Source organism: Panthera uncia (genome assembly GCF_023721935.1).
Source record: "Panthera uncia isolate 11264 chromosome A1 unlocalized genomic scaffold, Puncia_PCG_1.0 HiC_scaffold_16, whole genome shotgun sequence".
Taxonomy (NCBI): Eukaryota; Metazoa; Chordata; class Mammalia; order Carnivora; family Felidae; genus Panthera; species Panthera uncia.
Window position 1 is genome coordinate 27461304 of NW_026057576.1, and position 17923 is coordinate 27479226.

General features: G+C 37.4%; 1 protein-coding gene across 2 annotated transcripts in view; it reads left to right on the forward strand.

The window, feature by feature from the left end:
- VWA8 (von Willebrand factor A domain containing 8) overlaps nt 1–17923 on the forward strand; it is a 358377-nt gene that overhangs the window by 113179 nt on the left and 227275 nt on the right. For both annotated transcript variants that reach the window (XM_049647001.1, XM_049647002.1), the window contains exons 13-14: nt 7540–7700; nt 9921–10034. In XM_049647001.1, coding sequence (XP_049502958.1) covers nt 7540–7700; nt 9921–10034 — 275 coding nt within the window. The remainder of the gene's footprint in view (nt 1–7539; nt 7701–9920; nt 10035–17923) is intronic.

Sequence of the window (17923 nt, forward strand, 5' to 3'; positions counted from 1 at the left end):
ATTGTTCCACTGTTGTATCCTCAGTACCTGGAACTGTGCCTTGCATGTAGTCAGCAGTCAATATATGACGGAAAAGATAAATAAATTTGGGGTAATTCACATCACTTTTAAGAGACCAGCTCAAATTTGACCTCTGTCAACTTTTCTTTACTAATTCCTACTCGTTTTCCTGTTATGTTTTCTTTAAATCCTAAAATAAGAATATCTTCTGTCATATAGCATTGTTTTATGACTCCTATTAGTATCCTGAACTGTTAACTTAGATTAAATTTTAATGTATTTGTATTGTTTTTTCTCCACTTGGTTCTAATTCAGCTGTTATGTATTAAATACCCACCAAATGCCAGACATCTCATTTAATTCCAAAGATATTTTACTCACGTCATCCATTTATCGCAAGGAAGTGGCAAATTTGGAATTGAAACCCAGCCTTCCTCATTCTGTACCTGCTGTTTCCATGTTGGCTGATCGGAAGGGATTTGAGTGTTGAATGAGGCCAAACCTGTTCCAGCTGTCTTTACTGAATATGGAACTACTTGTTAGTACTTAAAACAACAAGATTTTATGATCTTGTGACTTGCTTTTAAAAACTAATTTAGTAAAAGGCAAATATTATTGCAAATATTTAAGCTAGAATTGATTGCACCTTTCTCACCTGTTCTTCTAGCGGAGTCATACCCCTGTGATAAAATGCAGGAAAGTTTGCCCTACCATTTGGATAAAATGTGGTTCTTCAGTTTGTGTGTGTTGGGGTTCTACTCGGGAACATCTCTGCTTTTTACCTTTCTTTTTTGAAAGTCTTCTCATTCTCTTTTATATACTTAGTTGTCCATGAGCATTTCTGCACGAGCTTTAATAAGTTGCTCATTCTTAAAATATTGTTGTCTTTAGCTTGTGGCTTTTGCTGCGGACCATGGCATCCATCCTAGCTGTCTAAAATGGAGAGGGATTTCTCACTGGGTATCAGGTAGCATACAAAATTTCTGGGAGAGACAGGGAGTAGTGTTTAGATTTTACCCAGATGGAGATGACGGAGCCAGGAGAACTGCAGCTGTAGCTACCCTAGTCCCCTCTAGCTGGCTGTCACCTAATCTCATTGTTCACTGCAGTTCCTAGTTGTGCCTATGCAAGAATGCTTTAGTTGCATAGTTAGAACTTTAGTTGCAAAGCATCTAAGAAGTAATGTTTCCAGTTTTCTAGCCTCTGTAGTACAAGAAGGATAGAAGGGTATTTGATTGGGTATCTTGACTGAAGACATATGATATCTTTTATACCTACAGTGACCTTGACTTATGTTTTATTTTGCAACTTTATTAAGATGTTCTTTTGTTGGGTCAGTTGTTAGTGAGACAGTGGGTTTGACATCTGGTTAGCTTTAGTGAGAAGAATTTTGTTCTGTGTTCATAGAATAAGTCTTTGACCAGAGGAGATCATCTTGTATAGATCCCACTGGTTACAGTGAATAGAGCTATAAATTATTCAAATCGACTTTTTCCCAATGCTAGCAGAGTAACTTAAAACAATCATGGTAGGCTTGTAAGGCCATCATTGTGTACATAAAGGAGGTATTTATTATACGTGTGATGGGTTAAAAATAGTTCTTTAAGAGAAGAACTTGGGGGAGAAGCATGGAAGGGTTTATAAATAATTTTACAATATGTAAAACGAGAGGCTTCTTTGAGATCAAACATAAATGACACTAAAGAATGTTGGCAACATGCCTTGCATTCTGTTCAGTGAGCATGCTTAGACTGTAAATAATGGCTTCATTTCTATTCTAGGACCTAAAAATTATTAACATTCTGTGTTTATACAGTATTTATGCACTATGCTGCCACTAATAGGTATGGACATAATTAATCCCTTATTGCAAAATTGATGGCTTACATCAGCTAGTCTTGGTGTATTCTTTTGTGCAGTTAAGTCCCAGATTTTCTTGGTATTTATACTCTACTGACAGGTATTTTTTGGCAGGGTATTTTTACTTACTTGAGCAAAACTTATTTCAGATAGAGCTGGAAAGCCCACAGAATTTCAGCTAGTTTCTTTTGGGGAGAAAAATAATTAATACTACTTACCCCAATCAAAAAAAATTAAATGCCCATAGTTTATAAATATATATGAATATATATAAATATATATAGATAAATAAATATATCTTTATTTAATTTTGAGAGAGAGAGAGAGACAGAGCGTGAGCAGGGGAGGAACAGAGAGAGGAGACACAGAATCCCAAGCAGGTTCCAGGCTCTGAGCTGTCAGCACAGAGCCTGATGCGGGGTTCGGACCCACGAACTGCGAGATCATGTCCTGAGCCGAAGTCGGACGCTTAATCGATTGAGCCACCCAGGTGCCCCTCACAGTTTATATTTTTGATTCAGAAATAAGAAAGTGAAGAATTATGTAATTACTGTTAACTAAAACATCTTTATTATAATCTTTTATACATGTATTCAAAGATATTTTTAAACAACAGTGTAGACTAGCTGTGTTTAGGGACATCTTGGGGTGTGGAAACATCACAGTCACCAATTTCTGACTCTTCTCAAAGAACTTGATTGAGAAGCAGCGTTTGTGGAGGGTAGGTAGCCTGAGAGGTGTACAATTGCTACGTTCTTATATTATCTCTGCAATATATCCATGTACTGATCAATCCAAACTAGCCCCTTCTCTGTGGAACTTCTTTCACTGATATTTATTGTAATATTTTTGAGGACAACCTAGCTCCTCTGCTTATTAGCTGTGTGTCCTTGATCGGGTGAGCTAACCTCTTCATACCTTAGTTACTTCATCTGTACGATAAAGGCAATAATTGTTCTTATCTCTGAGGGTTATAAGATTACACAAGTTAATTTATGTACAGTTCTTGGCACCTAGTAAGCTCTCCATAAGTACTGGTGGCTATAATTATTGTTATTTCTATTTTTAAGTTCTTAACATGTTGTTCTTTATATGATGACCTGACCCATGGAAGAAATTTTCCTCTGTCTCATCACCAAGAATTATAGTACCGCTTCTTTTTGGTGTCAGTGCTATGGTTATTAGGACTTACATAACTTTTTTTTATGTCACTTGTTTTGTGTGTGTGTTAGATATTAAAAAGATTAGATCCGCATTTTAGATTCTTCTTACAATGCATGCTTTGTGTATTATCTTTACCTTTCTTCATTTCATCTTCCCTTGTTTAGTTTTCTGTATCCACTTATTTCAGATTTTATAACATACATCATACATATTTTTGCAAGCCAACTTTTAAACCTTTGTGAAATTCTGGGTTCATATATGTGGTGGAAACGTGTATTTTTAATCTAATTAAAGCCATATTCTATATATGCTTTGAATACTACATTTGCAATAATTTAAATTTTCCATCAGAAAAATTACATATGCTTTTTACTGTAAAATTTTACTTGATTATCAATATTTGCATTTCAAGACAGGTAACTTTGGGCTCCTGGGTGGCTTAGCTCGTTAAGCATCTGACTTTGGCTCAGGTCATGATCTCACGGTTTTTGAGTTCAAGCCCTGCATTGGGCTCTGTGCTGACAGCTCAGAGCCTGGAGCCTGCTTCAGATTCTGTGTCTCCCTCTCTCTCTGCCCCTTCCCTGCTCCCTTTCTGAAAGAAAGAAAGAAAGAAAGAAAGAAGGAAAGAAAGAAAAGAAAAGAGGAAAGAAGGAAAGAAGGGAGAAAGAAAGAGAAAAAGGAAGAAAGCTCAAATTCCTTTATATGCTGAAAATTTACTATAATATTTTTATATATCTTTCTGAATGATATTATGCCTTGGACAAGTAATTCTAGTCTTATTCTAGCTCCTTGACACACAGATGCTTTTGGAACTTATTCCATCTAACTAATGACTTACATCCAGGTCTCTCAAGGAAATGTCAGAAAATTAGCATATATCATTCAAAGGTGCTAAAAACCTTAAGGCATATAATTGCCTTAGGGTTCAGATCTATGTTTTATGATACATTTCATGCAGTTATGCTTCTCATTGTAATAAAACTTTTTTTTCAGTAGGGTTTTTCCCTACTGAAAAATGAAAAGAGCAAAATTATTAATAAAAAAAAGCAAAATTTCAAGTGACCCAGAATCTTAAGAGATATATGGATGTTTTCCAGGAATCTGAATGAGAAGGTGAAGTGTTGAAGGTTAGACAATGGTAGCTCTAAAGGAACTGGATTTCATGTCCTGTTGTTTTAAAATTTTTAAGGAAATGCAGAAAGAGGAAATGGTCCGGGCTCTATGATATCATTAGTACTATTTTTATTCTCTTAAGTTCAAAAGTTTCAAGGATAAGAAAAATATATGCAAAAACTGGGATATGCATCTTTTTTTGATTTTTATTAGTGTACCTTCAAAATAATCATATGGAGCAAGCACATTTTCTTTTTTTAATTTTGGCCTTCCACTTGCTTTGGGGATGTGTGAGTAGGCAGGAAGAATAAAGAAATGATATATTTTCAACAATTTCATGACCCAGTATATGTTAAAATAAATACAGATATTATAACAATTTCACGGTACTAAAATCCAAATATTCTATGGACAGGAACACTTGAAAATGCTGTTACTCTATTTTAGAGATTAGCCTGTTGTTGAAATTAATTCATATCACTGAGCAATTCAGACTATGCTGAAAAAAAGCCTATCAATATAATTAGGTTTGATTAGGTTGAGTTGGATGAAAGTTCAGCTTTATTTTGGTGTTCTTGCACTCTTGCACAATCAAAAATAATTTCTGATTTTAACTCATATTATGGAAAGTGGGGACAATTATCTCTTTAAGGAAAAGCTGGAATCTCCCTCTTTTCTCCCAGTACAGGCTTTTAATTATGAAAACTAGAAGCTTGTATTAAAAGGAATGTTTTCTTCTCTTTCTCAGGAGGATTTTTATTTTAATGCGAAGTCATACTAGAAGTGAAGAATGACTCTTTTTTTGCATAATAGTGTAAGAGAGTTTAGGTGGTAAAACTGAAGTGAGCTAGTCTTCCAAGAAATGCCAAGTGTTTTCCATTTTTTTACTCCTGTAAGAATTGAAGAAAGGGAGAGTATTTCTGGTCTGTAGTTGTGGCTGGCTGGCATTAGCAGCACTGAGCTCTGTTGATCTATGACTGCTCCTTATGTAGCAACAAATAATCTTGTTTTACTTCAGTCAGCGATGGCTGTCTTACTGGTAAATATTTACTCATTTGAACGAGGCAAGTTTTGGTAGGCATTGAATGAATTAACAAGATGTGAAAGTATTTTGGAATCCTCATCAAATGAAGCAGTGCTTTTTTGTAGCGTTCACAGAATGGTGATTGAGGGTATCTTGGTATTAGAGTAAGGAATTTTCTCTACTGAAATTAAAAAAAAAAAAAAGTTACCAGTTGCCAGCCTCAGCCACTTAGGGGTCTGAACGTCCCATGGCACCGTCCCATTCCTCACCTCCTTTTCCTGGGCCCACACAAAAAGACTCAAGAGCTCAAATGGGTCAGGATACCGTCTATTTGCAATATGAAGCTGGCATTTTCAAAATTAACACCCATCCATTCCTTTAAAAATATAGTATCAATGGGATGCTCTCTTCATCCCCTCTGAATACCAATAGGAACACCTGAAGGAAACAAGGCCTACTCCTTCCTTTTTTTTTCCTTCATTTTTTTCACCTCTTAATTTATACTCTTTTGCTACACATTTTGTACGTCCTTGTATAATCTCATAATTCCTACTAGAATAAGAAAGGGGTATAAATAAATAGGATGAGACAGACTTTCACATTGAGTCAATGTTACTATTTTAAAGCAGTTTCCCACTTGAGGGGGCATTTAAGTTACCATGTAATTAATGTTTAATTAAACATTATAAGGTAATGTTACAAGGTGGTGAGCCCCACCTTGGATCTGCTGAATCCAGATCTTCAGGGTGAGAGGGGCTTATGCTTATGCTTATGTATTTTCCAAAATTTCCCCCAGCTATTTCTGATATATATCTTTGACTTAGAAGTACTGTGCTAAGACATGTTTTCTGTTTGTTTTATTCTCTAGAACAATACATGATGTAACTCTATAGTGAATATTTTTCTGAAATAATTATTGCCAAGAATTTTTTTGAATTTACCTATTTTATATTAATTTTAGAAAGATTTATTTGTGTATTTGGTTGTTTTTCAGAATTTGATTATGAAAATGACCCACAACGATTTATTTTGATTTGTCCTATTTTTATCCATTTCTTGTTCTTACATGGCATACCCATGGGTAGGAGTGATCTCATTCTCACTCTGAACCATCTCAGTAAATGCTGACGATGGTGATCAATTTAGTATTGACTATTGCAACTATCACTGGCCGCATAGAATGCCATGCTCATATAATTCGCATAGAACTTAAAATTCATAGTTGAAGAATTAAATGAAATTAATGAGCTAAGCCAAATTTTGATAAGGTGTCAATGCCAGACCTTTAGGGCTATGGGGACTTGGTGAGTTTGAATGTTACTGTTCTCAGGTGCTTTTATGATTCAGTATAGGCCTATTCACACTTCCTAAGTCAGTACTTTTTTGATAGTGAGAAAACTGAAATGATGAATACTTACATTTTCATCTTGGCTTCAGTGTAGATCTGTTGCCATTGTGAATATAAGCAAATGTATTAGTTTTCTGTCTTCTTGAAACTGGAGTCGGATATCAAAGAATTTACAAAAGACTTTAAGTTTCAGGATAAAATCGATTGTAAAAGTTGAAATTTTGTTTGCTATAAGTTGCACAAAAGTTATCTGAAGGTGATAACAGAAAGCAAACTATTATCTTCACCATTAATACATGTAAGAAAAAATTATTCATGTTACATGGCACCTCGAATTTTTTAAAGTAAGCAGACATTTATATGCCACTGCTATTATAGTTTGCTTAAATCTGTTACATTGCTTTAACACAAGCGCATTGCGTGTGTGCTTTCAAGACTTGCTTGTGAGTGCCATGCTATTGTTTGTCAATTCCTGTACCTCATCTGATGACTGTCCTCCTCGGCTTCCTCCATTTTCAGACCTCTTTAAATACACTGAGTCATTGTGATGGGTTCCTAGCATGGTTTTTCAGGAGACTTTAACTATAAGACAATGCACATTATTGATAAGCATCGCCTCCCATTGAGTTTGTATGGCCTCTACTTCTTAAAAAGGAATCCACACATTTTGATCCTTGCAAAAATAAAGCTGATTGAATTGAATTTCATTACAGTCAAGTGGAAATGAATGCCATCTAAATGAGCCAAATGAACATTTCAAGGGAGGGGGAAAATGCTTAATAAGAAGGAGAGGGGGAAGAGCCCTCACTCTTACTATGTTATGTGGATGAGTAACAGGACCAACCTCAAATAACCAGGAGAAGCTTTTGGATATCTCGCTCTTTACTGAATTGGAGAAGACGACTTCCCAGTTAGAATGTGGAATGTTATGTTCAGAGAGGTACCTAACTCTAAAGCTAAGTAAGCCACCAACCTTAGTTTCAAAACTAATTCTGCATTTTCTTTGGTGGGTGGTGGCACTTGGTTCCAGGATATGACAGCACGTGATCTGCTACAGCAGAGATACACTCTTCCCAATGGAGACACTGCTTGGCGGTCCTCACCCCTTGTGAATGCCGCTCTGGAAGGAAAGCTTGTCCTCTTGGATGGCATTCACCGCGTCAACGCCGGCACACTCGCTGTATTGCAAAGGTTTGCGTGAGTCACACACACGCAGAAAAACACACCATGGAAACAGTGGGTGGGGACTCTATCAGTCTTTTTAAACTGGGTTATGTAGAGACTGAGAAACTTAATTCTGTAACCACCCAGAACAGAAGATGTTTCTTCGTTGTAAACAGTAGCGAAACTTCAAATAATGAACATTTTGGGAAAAACCACTGTCAGAGCAGCAGTCTCTGTATAAGAGTGGGAAAAAAAAAGCTGTCAGGTAGTAATTTTGAAAGACTTCGTATATGCTGGTTGATACATGCAATAAGTTACACAGCTGAAGTTTCTACGATTTGTCAGTCACTGCTTCACTGTTTATAAACTCCTTATGAATCATAGATCTAAATTATTCGTTGGTCATGTTGGAATTTTTTTTGAGAGAGAAAGGGTAGTTCCTTATATAAAATGTGTAATAGGTGTTTGATGATATTTTATATAGACTAGAAAACTCACTTTGTGGTTATAAACTTGAACATTTATGTAACTATTGTTTCCTTATTTCCCTTTAGGTGGGGAAAACATTTCTAATTAACTTCTTTAGAGTGTAATGTTAAGAGAAAACTTCATGTGTAACTTTCATGGGAAATATGTCTATCCCGTTATTTAAGAAGATGAATGATACCAACTTTTTGTTTATTCTGTCTTGATTCTGTCATTTGTAGATTTTTTTTAACTATGGCATAAGCCATTTCCCCAACTAAATATTCAAAATTTTTTGTCACATCCTGAGTATAATTAAAAATTCCAAAAATAAGGGTGCCTGGGTGGCTCAGTTGGTTGAGTGTCCGACTCTTGATTTCGGCTCAGGTCATCATCTCCTGGATCACGAATTCAAGCCCCACATCAGGCTCTGCGCTGACACCACAGATTCTCTCTCCCCACTCTCTCCCCACTTGTACTCTCACTCTCTCTCAAAATAAATAAATTTTACAAAACTTTCCAAAAACATTGTTAGTCCTAATTAGGTTTGAGAGCATTTGAAAATAATAATCACAACCTTTCAGTGATTTGCCATAAATATTCCATAGATTTACAGTATTTTTTTTTCTTCTGAACGGATAAATACAGACACAAACAAAATAATAGCCCTCTCCTTTTATTGGTTATCCCTTGCCCTTAGGCCAAGCACTTAAGAGGAGTGGCTATGAGTGCTTACTCTGTACTGGGCATTGTGCCAGGCCAGTGCTTCTCAGGTTCTCAGCCATAAGCACCTTCCAGGGATGGGGCTTTAAAACTACTGAGGCCTGAGCTCTGCCTCCTCAAATTCATATATAATTGATCCAGGGTGAGGCCCGGAAATGGGCATTTTCAAACCCTTCCTAGGGGATTCTAATGTGCTGCCAAGATTGACAACAACTGTCATAGCGTCTGCCTTACATTAGGTGTTTACTTTTCACAGCGATACTAGGAGGTTGGTATTATCGCCCTAATTTTATAAAAGAGAAAAATTTAGAGAGATGGAGTAGCAGTTCTCCCCCTCCCCAGGCAGCTTATAAGGTGCCGAGCTGGATTTGAACACAGATCTGACTTGAGTCTGCTGTCCATGCTCCTGACCCCTGCGTTATGCAGTCTCCCCTCTCCTTGGTGTTCACCGAGTGGAGGTCCTTGTGGGCCAAGTGTAATGCAGGCTTCAGGAGACTTCAGTGGTTGGTGCTTTTCACCTTCTGCAACATCTGGAAGGGAGTGCTCTTGGTGCTATGGATGGTCAGGTCACCATCGTAGTTTGTAGATAAAGCAGCACCAGTTATTTCATTATAAAGATCTTTGATATTTTAAAATCCTATAGTTCCAAAGATAGAAATTTTTTGGAAATACTATCCCTTAAAGACTTACATTAGAGTCAGAGCATGTACCACTTGCCTTGGTCATTAATATGCACCTCCTGATGGTCCTGAGTCGCTCATTCGGCTGTTTCCTTGCATCTCCTTCCTCCTTCCCCTTTCCACCTTCTCCTCGTCCTTCTCCTCCCCACTGTCCACATCTCATAACCATGACGACCGCTCTCCAGCACAGAAACCAATAGTTTTGCCAAGTACAGCAGTACTAGCCAACTTGAAGTTTCAAAAGGCGCCGCTAACAAAATTGTTAGACTCCATTGCCCATAAGAATAGACATGATTAAAATGTTAGCTGATTCTACCTCCTGTAACTTCAGCATTCAAAACAGATGAATTTGTTCCCTGACTTTCGCCTCTCCCATTAGGTTGATCCACGACCGGGAGCTAAGCCTGTACGATGGCTCCAGGCTGCTGAGAGAAGACAGGTATATGCGCTTAAAGGAGGAGCTACAACTGTCTGACAAGCAGCTGCAGAAGAGGTAATGTTGGGTGCACTGCCCTCGTCCTTGTGGTCAAGTGTGCCTTCTTTTTATTATCCTTCTAAACCGAGGGCCAAGCCAGGCTAACTTCGAAGAATTTAATAGTTTGTTGTCCTGGGCATGCTCATAATCTGGCCTTTCTTAAAACTTGGGTTTACGACCCAAGGTATGTTCTGCCCTCTCAGCCGAACTTTCACCTAAGTGTTTGAACACTTCATAAGCTGCTTAGTGCTCAGAAGGTAACCCCTATTCATTGTCCTGGTGACTCAGTTTTTGTCCCGTACTTTGTTTCCCTTCAGCAAGACAAAAACAAAACAAAAACAACACAAAAAACTCTTGTAATTTACTGGGTCCTCCCTCCCAGGAAGTGATGGGTTATTACTGAGGTAAGCCACCTGATACAGGTGTACCCTTTGTGGCTTATTTATATATTCCCTCCTAGAAATGTCACAACCAAATGCTATGTGTGAGGCTTGCTCGGATCCTGAATCAGGAAATAAAATGGAAACAGCTATAAAAGATACTTCGGGACAATTGGGAAAGTTAAATTTGAAATATATACTATATCATATTGAATTAGTATTAATTTTCTTAGATATCATAATGGTATTCTGGCTTTGAAGGAGAATATTCCTGTTCTTAGGAGATGCACACTGAGATATTGAAGGGATAATGTAAAAAAATGTCGGTGACTTACTTCCTGACGTTCCAGGGGGAAAAAGACATGTACGTGTGTGTACATGCACACAACACACACACACAGAGAAAGAACAAGTGGGAATAAGAACACAAAGTGGTAAAATCTTAATAAGTGGTGAAACCTAGGTAAAGGATGTATGGGTGTTCATATTCTATTCTTTCAAATTTTCTGTGTGTTTGAAAAATTTCAAAACATTTCCTCCAACTACACACTACTTGCCTTCAGAGGAGGTTTGGCAAATATAAGTTTTCTGTCTCATTCCATTTCCATGGATATTTTGACATAATTAGAGATTGCTACCTTGGCAAATATGTAGTGACTTAATTGAATCTTATTTAATTAAAGCTTCCCCTCCCCACAAAGGGCTTGCTGACATACTGAAAACGTTAAAATTTTACAAATGATAATTAAGTGTGTTTCTTATTGTGTTTATGTTTTAAGGAGAATTTTGTTCAAAAATTTTCTTGGAAGTTTTTATAGAGAGGAAATATTAAATTCCTTACTGCTTCTGTGTAAGTTATTAAAAAATGCACTTGATTATACACAGCTATTTATGCTTCTAGGATAGACATCCTTGAACTCCTCTAGCCCAGTGAATAGTTGAGTGTCTAGGGAGGTAAGTTTTAAACATTCCTCTCATTTCATACCTTTTGTATTTTGTATTTTCAGGGAGCTGGATCAAAACAGTGGGGCAGTAGCAAGCCTGCTTGTCAGGCTCCCTTAGGACTTCAGGAACATTTGTATTTGTAGTCAAATGTCCAGGAAATGACAGCCCTGTTTCCTGAGAAGGACCCAAGTTCTCCCTGATGGTCACAAGCGGTTTTACAAATGAAAACCATTTCAGGAACAGAGTGGCCTGTACATCGTGTTGAGGTTGTGGCTCAGACTGGTCACTAGGACTTCCTTCTCAAAGTGTCCTATCTTCATCACTATTGATTTTCATCACTCCCATGAATACAAACCAGGCTCAGTTCTATCTCAAGAGGTTTCTCCGAGTAGGTGGAAACAAGTCATAAGAGTGTTGCTTGGTTTCTGTCATTTACTTTTTATTTTTGTTTGAATTTTGTGTCATTGTTAACCATGCATGAAACTTGAGCCAGATAGTTTTTCAAGGCATCTGGCGAAAAATACCAGTCCCCTGTCATCGATCCTCAGACACTTTCCCATTTCCCACACCCCAGAGACTACTACTTCTACTCTGAGCTGTTTCTTCAAGGTACTTACCTCCATATCACTAAATAATATACTTTTTTTTTTTTTTGTAGTACAGTTGACACACAATGTTACATTAGTTTCAGGTATCCAACATAGTGATTCCACAAGTTTCCATATTATGCTGTGTTCACCACAAGCGTAGGTAGATACTATCTGTCCCCATACATCACTATTGCAATATCATAATGTGCTTTCATTGATACTTCTTTATCTTGCAGTATTTAGAACTTCACTCAATGTCTGCATTATTATCACAGTATAAGCACTGTATACAGTCGAGTCATTTAGTAAAATACAGTTGTTTTTCCTGTCTTGCATACATTTTGTTTTTCCTAGAGTTAGCGATTGTATACATATGAAGAGAGGCAGATATGTAGGTAAATAATTACAATGCAGCTTTTTCTTTTTTAAGTTTATTTTTGACAGAGAGAGACAGAGCAAGCAGGGGAGGGGCAGAGAGAGAGGGAGAGAGAGAATCCCAGGGAGGCTCTGTGCTGTCAGCATGGTGCCTAATGTGGGGCGCGAACTCACAAACTGTGAGATCATGCCCTGAGCTAAAACCAAGAGTCAGATGCTTAACCAACTGAGCCCCCGGGTGCCCATTACAATGCAGCTTTTAAATGTTAGAACAGAGATCTCTACAATAATGCTATGGGAACACAGAGGAGGAAGTGACCCCGTTTTCCATGTATTTATCACTTTTTCATTCCAGGTATTTCCCCTCTTGTCTAAATCTCCTCTCGGCGTGTGCAGGCACATCAGGCTTTTATCAGGTTTCCATCTTTTCTTTCGTAGTGCATCCTGACTAGCCCTAATCCGGACCTGCTGTCCTTCATGCTTACAGCACAAATGTCATGCTAGATCTCTGTCCACTCCCACTTGCCCATTTCCTCCAGTTTCTCCTTCTGCAACTTTGATCTGTTAGGTGTTGAACCTCTTGGGCTGAACTTTTAATTTTCTCTCTTATGTTCAGCCAGTTTGTCAGGACTTCATTGACTTTTCAGGGGCAGAATGTCTAGGAGTTGATACTTCTCTGTCTGAAATATTTCTACGAGTTGAAATCCTAATTCCTTTCCTTATCAGTATTCCTCCTTTTTTGTTTTGTTTTGTTTTGTTTTGTTTTGTTTGTGTTTTTTTTGTTTGTTTGTTTTTTGGCCTGAGAAACATGCTATTTATTTTCTTATGAACATAAACAGTTTTTCTCTATTTCATTGTTAAAGAGTCATGTTACAGAATCTTCTTCACTCTGATGGATGTGGATTGTTAGTAAATTTCTTTATCTTTTCCTGGCTAAACTTGATTTAATTTTGTGGCCCATTTTTGTCTTACTGAGAATAAATATGTTCTCTTTTAGGGTCATAATAGGTTATAATAGGGTAGGTTATAGTATGTTAATGCCATTGACAGTATTTCTTTCAAGCCTGTGTTTATTAGGTAGGAAGAAGACAGTTTGACCAAAAAGAATACAGCATAGTATAAAGTGGGAAATTTGTACTCAGTGAGGAAATTGATTTATTTCATGAGTTGTTCCTATAAGTCATTATGACCCATTATCTAGTGAGTTGATCCTATATGCTGTGCATATCTAACATGTTACTCTTGGCATTAGTATTTGAACTCTATGTGAGAAACTCAGCGTCTGAATCATCTATCCCTTTATTTCTCTACCTAAGCACAGACTTGAAGTTCAGTGAAATCATTATTATATCTGATAGCCTTTAAACAAACTGAGCTATGAATGCTTTGTTTCCTTGGGGGATTTTGAGATAGAGGAAAAGTCAATGTAGAATGAAGGGAAGGCAGATTTAAGAGCATCTTTGCCTCTGGACCCAGTTTGATAAATTTGGATACCTGTCTCTTTTCAGATAGGACCAATTTTCATATTTGTGTTTAGCAAGACTTCTTTAGTTACAGGTAACAAAAAAACCTTAAATTTTTGCAAATCATGTGTTCAAAGGAGAGGCAAGGATGCAGTTGGACCTCAGGAAATAACTGCAACCCAGGACTTGAATGTTGCCAGGACATTGTTGCTCTGTACTTCATCTCTTTGTCTCTAACATCACAGCACCTGGCACATAGTAGACCACTTAGCAAATGTTTTTGGGCAAGTGAGTAAATCTTAACCTAGTATAAATTCTAGGAAACTCAAGGTAAAGGTAATTCCATTAATCCAGTTTTAGACAACCTTCTGAACTAGCAAATGTTTCTGATACCACAGTGCCTAGTAATTAACAGCTACTAGCAGTGGGTTACTGTGCCTGTCAACTTCATAGTGTGAAACCCAGTTTCTAAAGAATTGTACTTGACTCCTTTGCTGACCTCTGTTGTATTCTAATTCTAATTCTTCATGAAGATCATATGTCTTGATCTGAATGCTCTGCAGGCATTGTCCGCAAGTAACTACATAGCTAATGTGCTCTTAAATATGGTGTAAGAAATGTTAGCAACTTTCCTTCCCTTGCTGCAAGACACCAAGAATACAGTGGACGTGGTGGTTAGAAATAGCATGATGGCCATGCACATCAGACACCATGCCTGCATTTCTCACAGGAAACAAGGACCAAAATAGAATTGCTTCCTTTGATGAGAAAAACTTCTTTGGGGAAAGGGAGAGTACAAATACTATAAGCTGCTAAATATGTCCCTTCCTGCCATCGGTCAGAGCCTAGATGAGGGGCTGAGAGTTTCTGTGCATTACTAATAGTTTGTTTTGCCAAGAAAGGGCTTATGGTTATCTCAGGGAAGCAGTAAAGATTAGTGGCCTAGTCTCAGTTATAATTATATATAGTCTGGTGTTTTGCATTTTTATTGAATATTTTATTAGTATTAATTATGAGTGAACATCGAAAATGGTTTACAGTCTCCAGTTTTTCTAGATCGGTATTGAACCATAACTGGACGTTGGGCGTAATCCTTGATAGATTAGCTTCTCTAGACCCTTTTATTTTTACTCCTGTGTTAGAAGATAGGTAGGATCTCCGCATTCTCTCCGCCTCCCCAGAAACCTCAGCATCTTTTTAGTAGCAATGTAGGCCACGTAAATTTTAAAATTCAAGATAGACCCAGGATTTTCTGCCCACGTCTTTGTGTTTGATTCTCAACAGATTCTGATTTTGAAAAATTACCGTTTTTTGTGTTTTTTTTTATGGTCAAGGAAAAGTTCTAAACTCTGTGTCTATAAAGAATCTAATTATTATTGTATGTTGTGGTTTTGTCTTTTTGATACAGAGGATGCACCTTCTCTAACAAATTAATTCATTTAGATGAGCTGCTCTGCTTTGGGGTAGAAAATCATTATTCTCAGTCCTTATCAATTACCTTCATTGTCCTTGACATCAGAGGTCTTCAAAAAGTTTCTTGCTGTGATGGTTCTTAATAACAGTAATATATTTATTTAGTTATTTAGCATTTGCTGTCATCCAAGTACCACCCTAGACCTCGTGTGCCATAAAGATGAGCAAGAAATGTGCCCATGCAGTTTGCTACATTGCATCGGGAAAAAAAGGTGAAATATGGGCTGTAGATAGAACTACATAGCCTGTAGGTTCAGCACTAGTCTTATAGTACAGAAAGCCAGTTACAAGATCCTCTTCTGGTTTATGATTAATGTCTTTATAAAAACCTTCTATGTCATTCTCAATATACACATTTGACAAAAATGTACTGTATAATTTCCTTCCAAAGATTAGACTTTACTGAAGTCTTTCTTCTTTTATTAAATGAATAGCTTTTTTTGACGTATAATGACATATAATAAACTGTGAATATTTATAGTGTACAGTTTGATAATTTTTATATTTATATATACTTATGAAACTATCATCACAGTCAGGATAATGAACACATCTGTGACCACCACCCCAGAGTATCCTCAGATCTCTTGGTAATCCCTCTCTCTTGACCCTTGGCACCCTCCTCTGCTACCCTCAGACTCTGCTTCAAGTTACTTGATTTCTCTTGTATTTTCTAGAACTTTATATAAATGGGATCACACAGTATATACTCTTTTTGATCTAACTTCTTTTACTCAGCATACTTATTTTGAGATCTTTCATGTTGTTATGTATATCAATACTTCATTCCTTCTTATCGCTAAGAAGCAGTGGAAAGTGCTTTTCTCTCTAAAACTTATGTGCCCAAACATGTTGACCCCAATACTTCTATTCCTGAAATCTTTTTAAAAGAGCACTTTGCTTTTCTCATCTTTAATTCTTATGAAATAGTTATTTATCTCAGTCAAGCCATATCTTTAGTTTCATTTGTTATTTGTTGTTGTTAGATTGTAGTAAAATGAACATTAATCTTAGTTTTAACTTTTGATAGTGCTTGTTTCCTAATTCTCAACTATTTACCACATATTCAGCCTTTGTATTACACACCAGTGTCTTAAAGCACCTGAAAGTACATGGCAGATCCTTAGGAGTACTCTACTCAGCGGCTTTCAGAGGTGGAGATCCTATCACCATCAGGAAATGACTTTCCATATGACCTATTTATATGTAAGGAAGCCTTTGGGGTGACCTAGCAACAAAATGGTCCTTATCCTGTTATTCAGTAGTTTGCTGGCTGTTTTCATAGTCAGTATACACTTCTCTGTCTGATACATCAACAGTCTCGGAAACTGCCGCTCTTTAAATTGGGCCAGCTCACTTGGGTGTACCCAGCTAGAGTCAATACCAAAAAGCAAGCCACAGACAATGTATGTTCCAAGCAATGATCATCACCTATTTAAAGTCAACCCCCCTAGCTTGCTCTCATGTTGCTTGTTCTCATGTTAATTGCTCTTCTGGTACTAAATCCACAGCTCAGCTGTGGTCCCTGCTTCCTGATCTTTTGGTTGAAGGATATAAATTAGACTTCCTCTTTTGGCTTACTTGTTGGATTTTGGCTTTGTTTATTCCCTGATTTAGTATCCCTCATTATCTTGAGTAAGAAACTGCATCTGCAGATTTAATTTTGTGCAGTGAAAGCACAAAAAAGCAGCTCTGTCTCTCCCACCTTCTTTTGTCCCAGCTAGGAAAGAGGAGGAGCAGGGATGAATCCAACATCTGTTGTTGGGCCACGAAGCAGGAGTTTTCTGGATTGTAGCAAACCACTTGGCAGGAGTGGAAAATGGAATAACCTTCCCTTTTAGCTTTTAGATGACAGGATTCTCTGTGTCCAGGTTCTCTTGTGTGACTGTCTAATTGCTGGCGGTCCTCAGTGATCATGTTATCCTCAGGCCTTCCGGGCACTGCTCATGCTGCTGTTCTTTCCTGTTTTCCCAGAACAACTCCTTTGGACAGATCATTCCCATGCCCTGCTTGAATATCTGTAAATAAGGATTTTTTTTTTCCCACCTGGAGAAATGAAATGATATCTGGTAGCTTTCATGAATTCCTCTAGACCTTTCTCATATGACCATTTCCAAAAACTGCTTTTCCCTGGTTTACAAATCAGGGAGTGGCCTCTAAATGTACAGATCACATGGTCAGAGAGTCCGTGGACCTACCTGTTTTATTGGGAGGACATGGTCTTATCTGAAATCTTCAGAGTACTTATCTGATTCTCTCCACACATTTCCTACCTCCTGATATTCTAGCCGCCTAAGCACTTAACTATTGGTTTCTATTATAACAGTTAATGGCAATGAGTATTCCATTTCTGGAGAAATGCCAGTTATGTACCTATATTTTTGTTTTTGTGAAGATCTTGGCAGGTGTTTGAGTTTCATATCTTCTTTCACATAACAAGGATGATACTACCCTCTAAAGTTGTATTTCCACTGGGGTTTAGAGTACAGTTCATAAGAACTGACAGTATCACCCCATGATTAGATCATGATAAGGGGTGTCTAGTCCCTTCTCCAAAATATATTAAGTCATTTCATAAACCAAGGCAAGTCTTATCTTCTTCCTCTGTGTCCCCTAGAATATTTACATTGTCAGATTCCCTAGCAGAGATTTATAAAAGATCACTTTAAAAAAATCACAAT